This window comes from Macrobrachium rosenbergii, chromosome 26, assembly GCF_040412425.1.
Source record: "Macrobrachium rosenbergii isolate ZJJX-2024 chromosome 26, ASM4041242v1, whole genome shotgun sequence".
NCBI classification, from domain to species: domain Eukaryota; kingdom Metazoa; phylum Arthropoda; class Malacostraca; order Decapoda; family Palaemonidae; genus Macrobrachium; species Macrobrachium rosenbergii.
In genome coordinates, this window is record NC_089766.1 from 8,539,378 (window position 1) to 8,557,100 (window position 17,723).

At 35.8% G+C, this 17,723-nt stretch overlaps 1 protein-coding gene across 3 annotated transcripts in view; it reads left to right on the plus strand.

Moving 5' to 3' along the window:
* LOC136853005 (proline dehydrogenase 1, mitochondrial-like) overlaps positions 1-12,664 on the plus strand; it is a 110,227-nt gene extending 97,563 nt beyond the window's left edge. For all 3 annotated transcript variants that reach the window (XM_067128133.1, XM_067128134.1, XM_067128135.1), the window contains 5 exons: positions 3,622-3,984; positions 5,448-5,690; positions 5,929-6,069; positions 6,465-6,609; positions 6,885-12,664. In XM_067128133.1, the coding sequence (XP_066984234.1) occupies positions 3,622-3,984; positions 5,448-5,690; positions 5,929-6,069; positions 6,465-6,609; positions 6,885-7,108 (1,116 nt within the window). In that variant the 3' untranslated portion in view covers positions 7,109-12,664. The remainder of the gene's footprint in view (positions 1-3,621; positions 3,985-5,447; positions 5,691-5,928; positions 6,070-6,464; positions 6,610-6,884) is intronic.
* Positions 12,665-17,723: the final 5,059 nt, after the last annotated feature.

Sequence of the window (17,723 nt, forward strand, 5' to 3'; positions counted from 1 at the left end):
AAAAACCTTCAGCATCTTATGTGTAGGGTCTTCTGTAATCAATACACACGGGGTGTTCTTGAGTATAGCCATGCAGGGAGAAGGAGTAAAGTTAATAGAATCAGGAGCTTGGCAAAGGAGAGGAAAATATGTGGTGTTGTAAGAAAATAAACACCGTATACAGGTATACAAGAAGAAGAAGAGTAGTCACGAAAGAAGTGAGAGATAAGAAGAAAGGTAGTCATGGGATAGTATTAATGAAAGTAGAAGCTGCAAGACTTGTGAAAAAACTTAAGTGGACAAAAAGAAACTGGAATGTTGACGAGAGGGAGGGTAAATGAATGAAAGTGATTGATCCATTTAGGTATCTGAAAGTAAATGTGATGAATGAAAGGCGAAACAAGGAAGGTAGCAGGATCTGTGTTGAAGGTTTGAATGACAGTACGAGTCTTTAAAGCTCAGAGCAGTAATGTCTGAAGGGACTGTTGAATCAACTCGCCTTTATGGAAGTAATGTTGAATGAAAATGACAATTCAGGTAGATCCTGATGGGACTATTTTCTGTGGTTAAAGGTTGGTAAGGCGAGAAAGTAGAGAAAGATGTAGTGAAAAAGGTTACCATTGATGAAATTATAAATATTCATGGTTTAATAGAATATGGAGGAAGATAAAGTGGTGAAACATGTATATAGTTTGAACGTTTGATTAGAAAGAGAGGAGTTGAGTTTGGCGTTGCTTACATGATGGTCTTAAAGGAACAGGACTTACAATCGAAGAGGCAAGAGAGCACATGCAAAGTAGAGGTGAGTGGCGCGATGTGTGTCTGATATTAGAGGTGTTGCTGGTGGATCTTAAGTATAAGTATTTAGAGCGGCCTTATGCACAGTAGTAGAAAATGGCTAGGGTTGCAACCTAACGCAATTTACAAGGATAGCTAAATATTTGAATTGTGGAAGATCCTATTTTTCAGGTCAGTTCAGAAGGAAAACGGTTGGCTGGTGTAAAAGAAATAGTATATTGATCAGTATTCAGGGCTGGCGATGATGTTTCTCGCAAGGATTTAACCTGATATTCTCTCTCTCTCTCTCTCTCTCTCTCTCTCTCTCTCTCTCTCTCTCTCTCTCTCTCTCTGGTTCGAGTTCCCCTTTAAGTGCTTATCTCGAACGCAGGTTTTAACCTCGTCAGCCATTTTTTTTAGTTCCTTATTCATTCTCCCGTTCCTTTCTCTTCCTCCTCACGCGATAGATAAGAGAGAAACTCGCCGGCTACCAATATCCTGTTTGTCAAGAGGTCAGTCACCTGGAATGATTTCGTAGAATCTATACTCATATCAGGATTGTGCCTGCTCTCTCTCTCTCTCTCTCTCTCTCTCTCTCTCTCTCTCTCTCTCTCTCTCTCTCTCTCTGATGCGATTAGGACTAAAAGGCGTCCCACTGGCTGAGTTTCTGAAGAACCACCTTCCTTCCCCCCTAATTATGCCGAGAGCATAACGATTTAGCTCTGAAAAGCCCTCTACAGATTTTCAAGCTGCTTTAGTTTAGCCTTTTAAGATGAATGTTACTCGTCACTCGAGATGGGGGCGGGGGCGGGGGGTGGGGATGGAGAATGGTGTTTATATCACCTCCACCGCAATTCTTGGCGTCCAGCCAACCGGGAGACAGGGCTCTCGTAACTGCTTCCTTTTTCCATGACGTTGTGACGCAGGAAGATTTCGACAGGCCATTTTTTTATTAGTATTTTCTTTCTCTTCTTTCTTTTTTTCGTTACTGACAGGCCTTTGGTTGGAGATACTGGGGTATTACTGAAAGGATGTGGACTCTCTCTCTCTCTCTCTCTCTCTCTCTCTCTCTCTCTCTCTCTCTCTCTCTCTCTCTCTCTCTCTCTCTCTCTCTCTCTCGTCTTTGTACCGCCCACGCGCATTAATTCCTTAGAGGCGCTAACAAATGCTGTCAAGTCTCTACGACATTTAGGCCTTAGGGCATTTGCATCTTGTTTCATTTTGTATCCTTGTAAAATCGTTTACGAAATCACCGTCAGTCTTCAGTTTTGCATAGGTGAATGTGTGTTAGCTAGAGTAGTAGACCAAAGAGGGTATATGCATATACACTGTGAGCGGGAGACATGTTTAAGAATTTTTGTAGCATTACGAAGAACTTGGCTTAAATCGTCTTCGATAGCATAGTACTAAGCACATTCGAATGTAGATTATTTATTTATTTAGCTCCGTGATGATGAAGTAAATACTTAGATATGTTCCACTGGATACACGTTACACATAATCATATAATTTCACTCGGTTTCCCAACAGAAATCGTCCGTTTATTTACACGGAGTCGTTCTCTCTGCACATATTATTCACCTGACCTCGAGCGCCATTGCGGACACGGGCGATATCACATCGCTGTGGGTGGCAGGGGACGTTGAAGAAAATCGAACGATCGTTTGGTGGGCGGGTGGGTGGTTGGGTGGGTGGGTACGGGAGTGGTTTGGGAGTTGGGTAACGGCCAGGGAGGGTGGTGGAGAAGAACAAAAAGAAAGGGAAGGAAGAAGTTGAATGGCTATGAAAGTTACGGTGGGCGGTTGTGGTGTAGTAGTGGGCGTTTGGTAGGGCCGGTCACCTTTAACTTCCGCCCCGGTACTGGGGCTGGAACAAGTTGCGTCTTCGAGGCATAAGCGTGTTGCGAACGTTCCATTATCTCACCCTCGGCTGGTCTATTATTAACTGCCGGATTCTGAGGCTGTTCTTCATCTGATTATTATGATCAGTCTCATTTACATGATGCCATTTGAGTTGGGAGTTATCAAATGATTGATAGCGTATGTGCATGTCTTTCAATAAAGTAGGTCTATATTTTTGCACCAAGAAATTTGCACTTATGGTGTATTGTTTGATAAATCTATACGAAAAAAATTTATATATATATATATATATATATATATATATATATATGTGTGTGTGTGTGTGTGTGTGTGTGTGTGTGTGTGTGTGTGTGTGTGTGTGTGTGTGTGTGTTTTACTCTGCTATCTCATTCATAAGAACGGACTGCTTGATAACGAGTTGAACATATGAATTTGTTAATGTGTTGAGTCTCTTAGTAGTTTTTGTGTTATTTCTTAGTTTTTTTTATATTTTATGTGCCCTAATGTTTGTAGTAGGTAGTTTGTGTACGCCACTATTGTTGACCTAAAAACCCCTTGATGTGGAGACTGGCCTAATCGAATGGGCAGGACACCAAATTATTAATGAAGAGAAGATGAATAGCGTAGTGACATATTATCATAGCTACTTTTTTTATCGCAAGGAGGTTTAATTTAATTGTCTCCTGGATGAATGATTAACTATGAGAATGCGAGTCTTTGAAGTACTGTTTTTAGAAATGGCATTCAGGAACATGATTAAATGAACTGTGGGTTGTGACTTCCTTAGAGTTTTTTGCAAGTTTTAGTATTGCTTCGGTATCTCATTATTATGGGTTCATTATTATTCATAGCCTCTTCCAACGAAGTTTAAATTTCATTCCCGTTTGCATGATGGTACTAAAGTTAGTGAATACAAATGACAAAGTACAATAGAAACTATTTATTTCACTTCACCTCCTCCAACCATGACATCATTAAATTCGAAATGATCTCATTTCCACAGATGCAACTCTCGGAAGTGATCGCGCGAGCTCGCCAGTACTTCACCCAAGTCACTGGGGAGACAGGCCCCATCCTCTTGACCGACGTCAACACCGACGTCTTCGAAAAACGATTCAGGCAGGAGAACGTCAAAGTCGACGACCCAGCCGTGACGAAATGGCTGAAGAACATGACCTACGATAAGAAAGGGTTGATCCACATCTTCTCTTGGTCGGGTCTTATCGATGCGAATATGCTCCTGAGCGACATGTTCAGAGTTCCTAATCTGAACACGGGACAGATGGAACCCCTGATTTCTGCCCTCACCAGAGAGGAGGAGGAAATGTTCAAAAATATGATGCGCAGACTTCACACCATATTCCAGGTAGGTCTGGGATTTCTTAAAACTATCTTTTAATTCGCCTATTGACAAACATTAGACATTTGAATAAAATTCTTTCATTTGTGGATTTTAAGGTTATAGCTTTCATTTGTGAATTTTAAGGTTATGGATATTATACAACAGGCAAAATGCATTAAAGACTGACTTATAAAACATATAAGTCAGTGATCTTATAATGGTGTTATGGTAGTTTTATGGGAAAGGACCTTTTATTGTATAAATCACTGATGTGTTAAATTGTCCTAGAATTAATGTTTTCATAACTATTTTTATGCCATTTTTATTAAAAAGATGGTTTAATGTCATCTGTGAAACTATATTTTTTTTTTTTTTTTCATTGGTATTTTGGGGGGGGTTTGCTTTCAGTGGACCCTGCATGGCACATTGTATACATTACTGAAGCTTATTTTCATCATACCTTTGGCCCCAGGTGGAATACTCTTTTAATTTTTTATTCATCCCCACCTAGCTTTCCAACTTCTTCAACTTTACCCTGCTGCATTTTCACTCCATTTGTAACAAATTCTTTTGACAACTGTATGATAACAGAGAAGTGTGACTCAGTGGTCCCACTAAACTGCTGTATAATAGTGATGCGCTCAGTGGTGAATTAGGGCAAGTTAAAGATACTGTCTCGATATGGGACAAAGCATAGCTGCATTTCACCTTTCAACACTTAAGAATTTTTTGTAATTCAAATGACAACAATTCAGCTACTCTTCCGTTCCCTAGTATTTCTTCTCATCGCTTCAAAGTTTTGCATATATGTGAATTGAGCAGTAACTTTTTTCCTCTATAAGATATGAAAGACTAAGAACATTTGACCCATTTCTTGACCACATTTCAGAAATCCAGTTCCACGCTCCACTTCTTTATTGTACTGTCCCTGTGGGGGATAGTGCTGTCAGTTCTTAGCAGTATCCCTTCAGCCCCTAGCTGCAACCCACTTAATGCCTTTTGCTGTACCTCTGTTCATATTCTCTTTCTTCCATCTCGCTTTCCACCGCATCTAACAGTTCTGTAGGCATTACAGAAGGTTCTTAGCAGCATCCCTTCAGCCCCTAGATGTGACCCATTTCATTCCTTTTGCTGTACCTCTGTTCATATTTTCTTTCTTCCATCTTACTTTCCACCCTCGTCTAACAGTTGTTTCTTAGTGCAACTGCGAGGTTTTCCTCCTGTTGCAGCTTTAAACCCTTTTTACTCTCAATTTCCCTTTCAGCACTGAATGACCTCATAGACCCCGAACTTAGCCTTTGGCCTAATTGTATATTCCACTCCATTTATTGTACTGTCATAATTGCTTCAGTAGTACTTGTAGAATTTGGATTTTGGCAGAGGATTTAGCCATAAAACACTCACATGATCAAGGGTAAGCATTGAGTGCAAGGAGTAAGCATTAGTTGTAGAATCACATCCTGCTCAAACCTACTTTTTATTCACAGTATGCTAAGGAGAGAGATGTGAGGGTGATGGTAGATGCGGAGCAGACCTATTTCCAACCAGCCATATCTCGACTTACAATGGAAATGATGAAGAAGTATAACCAGGATAAAGCGATCGTTTTTAACACTTACCAGTGTTACTTGAAGGAAACCTTCAACAACCTTTCCCTTGATCTCGAACAGGCATACCGCCAGAATTTCTTTTTCGGTGCAAAGCTTGTTAGGGGAGCATACATGGAACAGGTAAGTTTATTATCATCGTTATTATTAGAATCATTATCATTAAACCTCAGATGTTCTGAAAATATATAACTCGTAACAAAAAGTGAATGATTATTTTTATATGATTTGTTTCTCCATTCCATTTAGAAATGTATACCTACACAGAAAATTTCTCTGCAGATGTATGTGGTTACTCTATTTAATAAAAGTCTAAAGTGTACAGTAATTATTTATTGTTCACTTACTTTGGCACTTTCAGGAGCGTGCCCGAGCACTAGAACTTGGTTATGAGGACCCTGTGAATCCAGACTTTGAAGCAACCACCGAGATGTATCACGACTGCTTGAAAGAGTGCCTTCGACGTATCAAGTTCAACAAGACTCTAGGCGAAACACAAAAAGTAAGTGCTTCTCTAAATGTACATCTTTTTGTCCATTATTCTAAATATTTATTATTTGGGAATAGTACCCCATACCCCCATTATTAGCAACAAACTTCTTTTAGTATTTTTTCAAAATGTGAATTTTTTTTTACAATTTGTTTACCCAGTGAGATCTTGTCATCTCTGTGTTAATTATTGCTTTATTTTTCAGGGGTTAAAATGTTTTGGCATATCGCCCAGACCATTTGCAAATTATTAAAATTACTGTGTTGCACTCAAGTAAATATCTTCAAATATATTTGAGGTCCATATCTAAATTTTTTATGATAAAGAATTTGAGAAAAGTAGTATTAGTCTGCTGTTCTTGTTATTTTTTTTTTCTATCGTTAAATTACGTACCATTTGTTTTTTAGATCGCTATTATGGTTGCATCACACAATGAGGACACAGTTCGGTATACAGTACGAAAAATGGCTCAGTTTGGCATTCACCCTTTGGATCGTGTAATATGCTTCGGGCAACTCTTAGGCATGTGTGATCATATCTCCTTGCCACTTGGTAAGAATCTGTTTCTCCTGTTGTAGTATTTACTTGAGTGATGAAGAATATAGTTCTTGAATTTCCAGATGCAAGTTTCTTTGGATGTTTGGAACAATGTACTGTATCATGGAACAATGTACTGTATCATGAAGAAGTGGCTATTGGGTTTTACTCGATCATCTCAACTTTTCATCATTGTATTCAATCATGTTTTACAACATACATAGCTTAGTAGTAGCAGATCAGAATTCTGAGTGCTGTAATATCATTCATTACCTTTTTTAATCTTACAGGTCAGGCAGGGTTCTCTGTGTATAAATATGTTCCTTATGGACCAGTGAACGAAGTCTTACCGTACTTGTCACGTCGTGCCACTGAGAACAGTTCAATCTTAGAGAAATTACAGAAAGAAAGAACGCTCCTGAGACGGGAACTTTGGAGACGAATTACAAAAGGGCAGCTTTTCTACAAGCCCCAGGGTGACTACATACCAGTTGGTGCCGTTCGGAAAGATTAAAACGAATGAGACGTCAGTGCACTCAGTTGAAATCATCGACTTATTTAAAGCTGTCTTCTGCTGTTCTTTTTCTCATTACCTTTGAAAAGTTATTCTTCTTTTTTTCCGTTTTTTAAGACTGTGATGTTTATAGACATTCAAAGAAAATAAGTATATATATATAATTATAGGTACAGTCCCTTAAGTCACTTTGCAGGTTACTTCATTAAGGATTTTATGATCAAGTAACTCATGCTTTATGAATGCAAAAGACACCACTCTTATTTTTAACTGCATACCTGTCTTCCATAAGTGGAATTACTTTTAAATGATAGCTTGCTGCCTCAGCAGGTATTAGAGGCATTTTACGTCTTGCTTTCTGTCAAGGAAGCCAAGAATTGAAATTCTGTGCTACCTGCTGCTCTGTCTTGAACAAGGTGTGAAAAGGCCAAAAGTAGAGGAGAGAAACAGTTTTAATATGAATGTGATGTTGATGATAAGATGAAAATTCAGAAGAGATAAAAATGGGGGTTGTTAGAACTTACGAGTCTGAGGCAGTTCATTGGTTTTATCGCCCTTGAAACTCAAATATCATTAACTTCACATTCAGTCCCCAAATATTTTGTGATTAAAACTAGTGCAGTTGAGCAGTTCTCTATGCCTTTCCTCAAAAAATCAAAATTTAGAGTTTTCAAGGGTAATTAAGGAACATTCCTCTTTTGATGTGTAAATGTGCAGCAGACTGTTGATAGATGGTGAGCTATGTCATGAGTATTTGTTGTGCTTACAATGTTTAGGTCTTTGGTTGTGATTCATTGTCTGTATCACAGCTGATCAGATTCAGAGGGTTAGATTTATTAAAATATAACCAGCGTAATGCATCAGGCACAATTTTACGTGTGTAACTGAGGAACTAAAGAATGCAGCCTGTGACATGAATCTGGTCAACTGGGGCATAATCATTCTTGGTATTGTACTGGTTGTGCATCTATACCTTCAAACTGCTAGACAGTAGATCATAAGTAATAAAATTATACAATGGTTGGTCTATGGATTGCAATCTGTGTAGATTTGATCGCTCTACATTGAGAAAATTTCATGCTCCCTGAAGTATTTTGAAAGTAAAGTCAGCATTTTATTTTACATTCTGCTGCTGGCCTGGGTCCATATTAATCTAACAAATGAATTGCTTTAATGTCAGTCTTCTCTGTAAGATTATGATAATGTCCATAGCTCTTTATTTTTCACTAGATTGTATTTGGTATGTTATGGTAAAATGGAAGCCAGGATTATGATTTGAATATTATGTTAATTGGAATTTATAGTAAAGTGAAACTCCATTGCCATCCAGGTTTAGAAGTTCTAGTATTATAGACAACACATACTAAAGTATATGATTTGCTGATCTTTATGACAAAGAGGTACAGTAATGGTATAAAGCCCAACCTTCTGTACTGTAGGTTATATTAGAATTCTTGGTTGTCAGGAGAAGTAGTATTATCCTCGAAAATAACAAAGCAATAAACTCATGTTGACATACTTTGATAAGGAAATTTTTCACTCTTACAACAGATGTTAATGTTGTGCATAGGATATCATTTGTAAGAAGTATTCTGTTGTAGTGATCTTTTAATGGTTAAATTTTCTGTTCAAATATTATGATCAGAAAATTATGAATAAGACCTTTAATTATCAGAAAATTATGAATAAGACCTTTAATTATAATGTTTCACTTTAAGGGTATTCAAAAATTACTTCATTTCAGAGTTATGATCTATAAGGTTTTTATTACAATTTTAGTTTTAGAAAAATTTTTCGCCCTTTCTTACAAAATGTTTTATGCACACCTTTTTTCAGCACAAAGGTTTAGATCAGTACAAAAGTATTTTACATATTTTGGGAGAAAGAAGTCTGCAAAAACTGCTAATACATCTGTTAATATTAAAATGCTGAGTAAGACTGGTTAGAGTTCTGATCTACATAACTAGGCATTGCACAGCCCATTACAGACAAATTTAGGTAAATTGATAATTCACTGCTCACTTTGTTTGTATTACTGTTTGCTTGCCACAAGTAGCCCCTTATTTCCATGATTTCTAATCATTCAGATAATTTATACGCACTCATTTTTCATAGTGTTTGTATATTTTTATTTCCCTGTCCAATAAGGCTGGAGCAGTGTATGCGTGCATGTGTGTGGAAGAAATTATTTCTTCTGCCTATTCTTGAGTAGTATAAAGGAAAATGATTATGAAACAATTTAGGAATATCTTAGCATTTTAGAAATTTACTGAAGAAAAATAATTTTATTGTAGTTAATCTCAATACCGGAAAGAGGCCGATGTTCATAATCATTTACCTTTATGGAAACATAAGGCTGAATGTTTGAGGTAATGATCTGTACAGAAAGTTATGGATAATGTTTACAGTACATTTTGATTCACTAATTGAAGTCTGTTCTACCAAATGCTTGCCAATATAGTAATGAATTACAGAAATGTTAATGGCACCTTCTGATCCTAGAAGTATTTCAGTAATGTCAATTATTGGGGTTATTAATTTCATTAATGATATTGTGTATTTACAAAGATGATTGCTGAATTTTTTTGAGTTGGCAAGTTAATTTATTTTTCAAAATCTCTAGTTTTAAAATAGTTTAGGGATCTATATAGAAATAGTGGTGGTGTGTCCATGACCACTTTAATGCATTGGTATTCTTATTTTTTATGTTTTTAACACAAGAAACCTTAAATGTAACCCTTCCCGACATTTACTTCTCAAGAATTGTACAGAATTTGTAGAAAAAAAGGCAGAGAAATTCATGTGGCTGTGCATAAAATTTGTTTTTGAAATTGTAAACTGTTGAAAAGTGCTAATTACTACAGTGATTACTAAACTTTATGTATTTAGAGCAAGTCGTATTGTGCTGACCCATATGTATTGAGGTAATTTGTAATTAGCTAGAAATATTGTGGCTGTAAATGGATCAGGACATCTCAATGAAATCTATGGCCTTCAATCGCAACTGGCTTCCAACATTATAGGTGTACTATGTAAATAAAATAAAATGTTTATGATTTTTGTCAGGATGGATAGCATTTGCTGTTGATGTGAACTGATGCCTGAAATCTGTCATATGGTGGATATAAGATTAACAAATTCCATCATGTTTGTAACATAAGGACAGTCCTTAATTAAGTTTAACCTTCAACATTGTTAAAAGTTAAATACTAATAAGTTCCTACTAATTTTAGTTAAATATTTTACCCAACACATATCTTTAAAGCAGTATCTTTAGAATAAAAACTTGAAATATAAATAATAATGAAAGTTAGAAACTTCTTGTCAAGAATAAATGGCTACTTATGTTACAGACATGAGTGGAGATAGGTTTCAAAATATAAGCCATTCAGTGTCTGTCAGGCATTATGTAAATTTCCTTCGGTAAGATCAAAGAATTATTTGTGGCAAAGGTTTCTTTTAGCATATTCCTGCAGTTTTCTCATTTTTGTCAGAAATTTCAAACCCTCTGGTTTGTTGATATGCTCATATTAATACTTCGTCTCATTGACTAATTGCCTTACGCTCGCGTACTTAATTTTGTGTGACAGTAATTCATCTACTTCACAGCTTACCTTTTTATTTTTCTTGACAAATAATAGGAGTCACCTTTTGTGTTACATTCTTACGTAATTGAGTCTTGGCATCATCATTGCATACTATTTTTTATGAAATGTACTTGGGATCAGGCAGTGTGTGCATATCAGATTCTACTTTACCTTTATGCTAGAATCTTACATTGCTAGATAATGCTTTAACTGATATGCAGTAATATCATTTGCTAAGCTTCTTCTAGCAGTTCCCGTATTGAATGCTTGGAAACTTTGATGACTCTCGTAGCATTTACCGCAATCACACATTCTTCTGCAAGTGAGGTACCGAAAGTAATTGACCAATTTATTTTGCTTTGCCTTAGCTTCTCTTCTCTTTATTTTTAGCATTCAGTTTTGAAAAGTCCTGTAATGCATACTGTCAAAAGTTGTATTACATTATGTTAAAAGCTTTTCATCTCAAAATAGTTTTCACAGCTTCATAAATTAAAAACTGCCACTACCTTTCATACAGTTTGGCATACAGTATTTATTGTAAGTTGCTTGAAGAAAAGGTAATTTTTATTTGTAATCATCCAAATATTCTTTACAAAAATTTTAATTTTGTAATGCTAGCAGCTTTAGTATAATACTAAATTGGTTGATCTTGGTAGACTTTTTCATGAAATGTTATTTTGCAGTGTTAAACTTACTCTTCAGCATAGACAATTCCAAGTTGTTTGTTGAAATTTTGCACTTACTGATATCAAAATATTTTCATCTTACAATGCTCGTTGAACGCAATATTAAAAGTTTGATGACCAGTGTAGTACGTGTAATCGGCTAAAGATGCCAGGTTATGCTAATATCATCATTCTGGAAATTAAGAAAAACTAACTGTCACCCCACTTATCAACAGTGAAAATATATATATACATTATAAATTGCTACTGGTTATTTAGTAAAAGAAAGGGACTCCAACTTATTTTTGTAATAACTTTTATGTGATGACACTGGTTCATCAGGTCATTCTTTTTTGCCCTTTGTATGCTAAACTGAATGAAAATATTAATTTTTGTCAATCTCTTACAACACTACTTAGATCACCTGGAAAGTTTTAACTCTTATTCAGCAAGGTAAAATAAACAAGTATATACATACAAATATATATATATATATATATCTCTGTTAGAGTGCTTGTAACATTCGTTGTTGGTGAGACTGTGGCACAGACTATAGATGCTTTAGGTGCCTTTGTCAGACATAGTGCATAAGTGTCGTAAGCAAAAAAGAAATGTACATAGTAGTGTGTTCGATCAAGAGTCTGAAGTGCATTGTAGGTAGACTGAGATGAGAGAATGTTTTAGATGCAGATGAATTATAAACATTTTCCGCATATGGGAGAAACTGGATCTCGTTCTTCAATTTTCCCAAAGTTCGGTCATTTGAATGGTACAATGAATGTTCGTTAAAAGTACATGATGATGAGTGTAAATTATGGACACTTGGATTTGAAATTAATAAGAGTTGAGCAATGCCATGAAACTTTCGCCAGCAAAAATCCACAGGTCTGTGTTATCTGAGTGTGTGTAACACACACATTAATTGAACTCCACACAAACAGTCAGTCAATGTAAGCAAATTGTGTTGTTAGATATTTGAAACTTGCATGTTTTAGTGGTAATTGATTAAAAATGTTATTCTGAGATTCAGAGTTGTAAATATAAATCTGTCCATTTTTTCAGGATTCCATATTTAATTTAAGTTTCCACTAAAAAACAATGTAAAGTAACAGGAAATTTGAATAGAATTGTGATTATTTGGTTTAATTCTCAGTGGAGTATCATGTAAGGTAGTATGAGCTTAGCACACTGTATATGCTCTCACCTCATACTCCCTCCCCAGAAAGTTGAAGTGACAAGGCTGGTGATTTCTGGCAGCTCAGATTGTATATAGTCTAGATTATGTCAATAAAAATTAAAATATGGCATGTGTCTAATTATTATTTTACTACTGTAAAACAAAAAAGCTATAACTCTTTCATACAAACTCATCTACCTTATAAAGCAGGATCCCATCCAGGAGATTCTAAAGGACCACAAGGAATAGCAACTCTCATGTGACTTATGAGATCAGACAGATCATTCAAAGCAAACAAGCCTTACTTATGGAATATATTCAGATACCTGTACAAATATTTCCCTTATATCCCTTGATAGTAGAGACAAATTACTTCTCAAAACGAAAGTAGGCAAAGAAGTTAGTAATCAAGCAAATATTTCCCTATATCCCTTGATAGACTAATTACTTATCAAAATGAAAGAATGCAAATAAGTTACTAATCAAGCATAAAGTACCAATCATCAGAACAATACCCCATTCATCACACAAGTAGCAAACCAAGTTCTGCTTCCCTTATAAAGGTAGACAGCATTGTTCAAGTTCCCAAAGGTCTTGCAATGGCTACAGCTGTGATTTTTGAAAAACCCCTCTGAGTTCTCCAAGTGAGATGATGAAGGTCCATTTGCTCTTGGAATGAGGAAGAAGGGTTACCAGAGTTTCTTCCAGACTGGAAGGCTCTTAGGATGGTTTGACACTGGGAATAAAAGTCCAAGGACCATTGCTCCTGCAGCCATAACAATCCTCCCGCCATAACAATCCTCCCTATTAAGCAGTGCTTTCTACAGGTGTAAGGACATGTATTACCCTTCACTCTGCCTTGATGTCTTGCCAGAATCTCTGGAGCCTCAAGAGACAACCCCCTCAGGGAAGAACTGCTAGTGAGGAATTTCAGCCTTCCTCTTAACTGTTTTGGCTGGGGACTAAGCTGTCAACCAGCCTTCTCACTCGTGAGATGTAGATGATTTTAGGGTTGGTAGGTTTCCTTGTTGCACAGAATGTGGCCAAGACCATGACTACCAGCTGTACCCCTAATGAATCCATCTGCCAGGTTTCTATCAGAGTCTGCTTCTCCTATGATCCTTCACCTTAGCCTCAGTGAAATGAGGACGGATCTAACTCGTTAGTGACATGCAGTTCCTGGTAGTTTGTCAAGGAAGAGACAAGATCAGATTGGCACCTCAAAGTCTTCCTACCCTTCATTAAAATATTAGGCAGGTCAAAGACCATCCTGATTTTAAAAATTAAGGCATGCCCCAGAAAGACAACAACTTTGTTTTATGAGTATTATGAAAGAATGACATGCAAATTAGACATGTAAAATTCATAGGGCTGTGTTGAAACAATTTACAAGAGCCCTATTTTTGTTTTGTGTCTAAGTGGTGGAGCTGCATTCTGAGCTCTAAGTTAGTCATTGATAGTTAATATGTTGGTGAGGCTGTAACCTTGGTTGGCCATGGGTACACAAATGGGTTACATTCCATCATGACCAATTATACAAAATATCATAAATCCAAATTACATTTGATTGTATCACATCCACCCCATTCCCCTTTATCGACTACTTTTCAGTCTAAATGATCAAATATATTCTATTCAATTTAGAATATCCAACAAGTAGGCAATATACATTTGTAAACAAGTTAAGAAAAACAAAATTAAGTTGTAAAATCAGAAAAATATTCTACTAACTCTTACAACAGTAAGTGGGTAAGGACTGTCGGGTTTCTGGGTGTCCACACCCCATACTAGATGATGTCCATGATGTCAGACAAGGAGAGGCTTTTACTCCCAATGTTGAAGTCGAAGAGAGTTGAGATGAGTTGGTAAGAATTCTCCTGACTCCTGTCAATTCTTAGCTGATTAGCAGATTGCTGCGACTCCAACTGCTTGGTAACATTCTGTCTATCTCAAACCAAACTTCTGTAACAACCTCCTAATATTCTTTTTAGATGCTCTTGACGGAAGGGAAGCTTGTGAAATCATGGGCACATTCAGGCTAGTCTTCCTCAAGGTAGCATTCAAAAAGCACACAAGATTGGACTCTATCTCAAGTGTTAACACCATGATGTTGAGTATCTTCACAGTAAAAATCCTAGAGAGCTTTTTCATTATGTCACTAATGGCATAAAGGAACTAGATCTTGTTCATCATCAGCTGCTGGTAGCCCTGAGCTTAGAGATAATGTCACAGGCTGTAGGGTGGACAGATGTAACGTGACAAGAAGGCAAAATCTAATACGAGTTCATCTTATTTGTGGCCAATATATAACTTAAATATAATGAACATTTCCAGAGTTAACACACTCCTCCTCTTGCAAAAGCCAGAAAGCTCTCAAAGTAGCCATTTTCTGTTTCTCGGTGAAAAGTGTTTCGTAATGTTGCCAGGCCAGCTGCACTGCCAACACTTCGTGTGTTTCAAGAACTGTTCAACGGCCAAGCATAAAATCATACATAAAGATGACATCGTAATTCGTTCGTCACACAACATTCCTTGACCAACACTCTGTGAAATAATGACATTGTTAAACAGATTTTACCTTCCTTGCACTCTGTAAGTAATCAATGCCTCATTTGCATGCCTGAGTTACTCTTTGTGAACAAATAAAGCAAATATAGTTCCATCACTACACTTAAGAGTATAACTAGTTACATCTCAGAATATCAAAGGGTCCAGTATTGATAGTAAAAATATTTTCTTGAAACTTTATTCATTCTGGAGTCCGTATAGTCTATACAAATGTATATACAAGTAACAGCTTAAGGATAGTTATTATGTTCAATATATAATACACAAAAAGGAGAAAAACTGAAAAACTAAAATATGTAGAACTGTGATTGCATGTATATGAAATGTTTCAAGAAAGAAAAAGTGAATATGGCAAGAGATTTTAGGTGGAAGTTGAAAGTACAGTACTGTATACGGTAAAATCTATCAGTACAACATCTGTAGCAAACCTTACTCTATTCGTTAATGCCCTCTTTTAATATGGTGGTAACCATTAACTTATTTCTGTCCTCCCCACATACAATTATAGCAAAACATTTAACTGGAACCACACTGTTTATGTTTAAACAAATTATCTATAACATTATTATGCCTACAGCATTCATTCTGAATAACTTTATGTATATGGCAATCACTTAACGTCAGAAGAAATTACTTTAAAAAAGATAAAATATATTACAGTACTTAACACTGAAGAGGGACCCATAACATTCCAACAAGGGGCTTATCTGAAAGACTGTAATAACATGTAGTGTAGTCTCTATAGGAATCTGCAAATATGAAATTTGTTAACGACATCTTATCCAACAAGAAACGGCTAGTGTAAATCGTAAATGTTTCTAACCAAACCACATAATGAAACATTTCCACAGAATTGCTACAAGGTAATTTGATCTATGGGTGGTCAATGGGAAGTAGATCTTATTAGCTGAAACCTACTATTAAACTTTAACACAACAGTTTGAATTTTCATACATACATCATCATCTGCTTACTTTTTGAAGCTACAAAAAATACAGTTAACTAATAGTAATTAGAATTCATAATAAATCATAAAGCAAAAGATCCAATTTTTCTAAAACATGACGCCTCTGTCTTATGAATGGAAATATACAACTTTACTTTGAAATTATATACATGTGATCGAGTATTTTTAAGCATTACTTTAAAAATTTATGTTCATATCCCACTTTTTACTAAAATGTAATTCCATAATACCCATGTACTGTATTAACATTACAAACCTACTGGCTAACCCAAATGATCTGTTCCAAAATAAGAACTGAAGAATGAGGCAAAATCGAGTTGAAGAAATTGGAGATAAATGAGAAGAGATCAAAGGAAACAAAATAAAAGTAATGGACAGAAAGCACTGCAACTGAGCCAAAAGGGTCACTGCAACTAACCTGAGCACCATCTATAGTGCCTCATATCCCTTATAACAAATATCTGAAATAAAAGCAATGTTGGAGAATTTTTTACATAAACCTATGAAAATTCTGGACAGGGAAAACTAAAAATGAACACGGCAACTCCTGCCTTGTAAAAAAGAAAAGGCTTCTCAATTAAGCTAAAAACTTGTTGCTTATTCAACATGAGGTTACAAGAAAAATCACTCTACACGAAATAAAAAAAAATTAGTGAAAATTGCTTACATGAACAATGGCATAGAATGACAGTAAATAAGCAAATCTCTAACAGAAATGGATACTGCATAATGGATGAAATATGCTTAAAATCAAAGCACCCCTTAGCTTTATCATTAAATGAATGAAACCAGTCAGATACAAAAGGTTTCTCTGGGGTAAACATTGTGCCTGCAGGTATTTGTAGGAAAGATCTCTGACCTTCAAAATAGAGAAACACTGCATCACTCTACAAAGAAGATATATGGAAATTTTCATGCAAAGAGAAGGATCATAATATACAGCAAAAAATTTAATAGTAAATTACTTTGAACAACTAATATAAAAATATGGAAAAAAAATTAGAGCAGTAATTATTCCAATTGATAACAGTTACCAGAAACAGCGAAGTGAATATCAGATTTTATAAAACGTAATAGCAGGTATGAAAGATATCTCTCAAAAAATATATCACATGGTATGAGAAAGGAACTTACTTCTCAAATGAACATCTGAGAAATTAATAACCTCATTTTAGGAACAACTATAAGTTTCACACAGAACTCTCTCCTTGTTTTAGATGATTCTGCAAACAAAGGTGCTTTCAACCAAAATTAGCTGAAATGCACTTGCAATCAATGAAAACTAATGAAAATAAAAGGGCAATTGTCCATTCAACAGCACATATAATTGCTACCTGACTAAGGATTTAGCTGTGCTAAGATTCATTTCATATAACTGCTCCAGAGGACAGAAACATTTTCCTTTCTTTAAGAAAAATTTCAGATTGACATGTAAAAGTTTCAGTTCTACTTCAAAAGAAAGTGAGAAATCAAGTAGAGCAAGAAAAGGAAATCACAAGTTGAGTACTGGACTACTTTTGTAAAAATCTGTTTCAACTAAAGGATCATTGTACAATCACTTTTTACAATATCGTACACATAAATTTTACATATCACATGGTTTAGAAATGCACAAATGTTGTGCTCTTGTACAAATCAAACTTTTACCAAG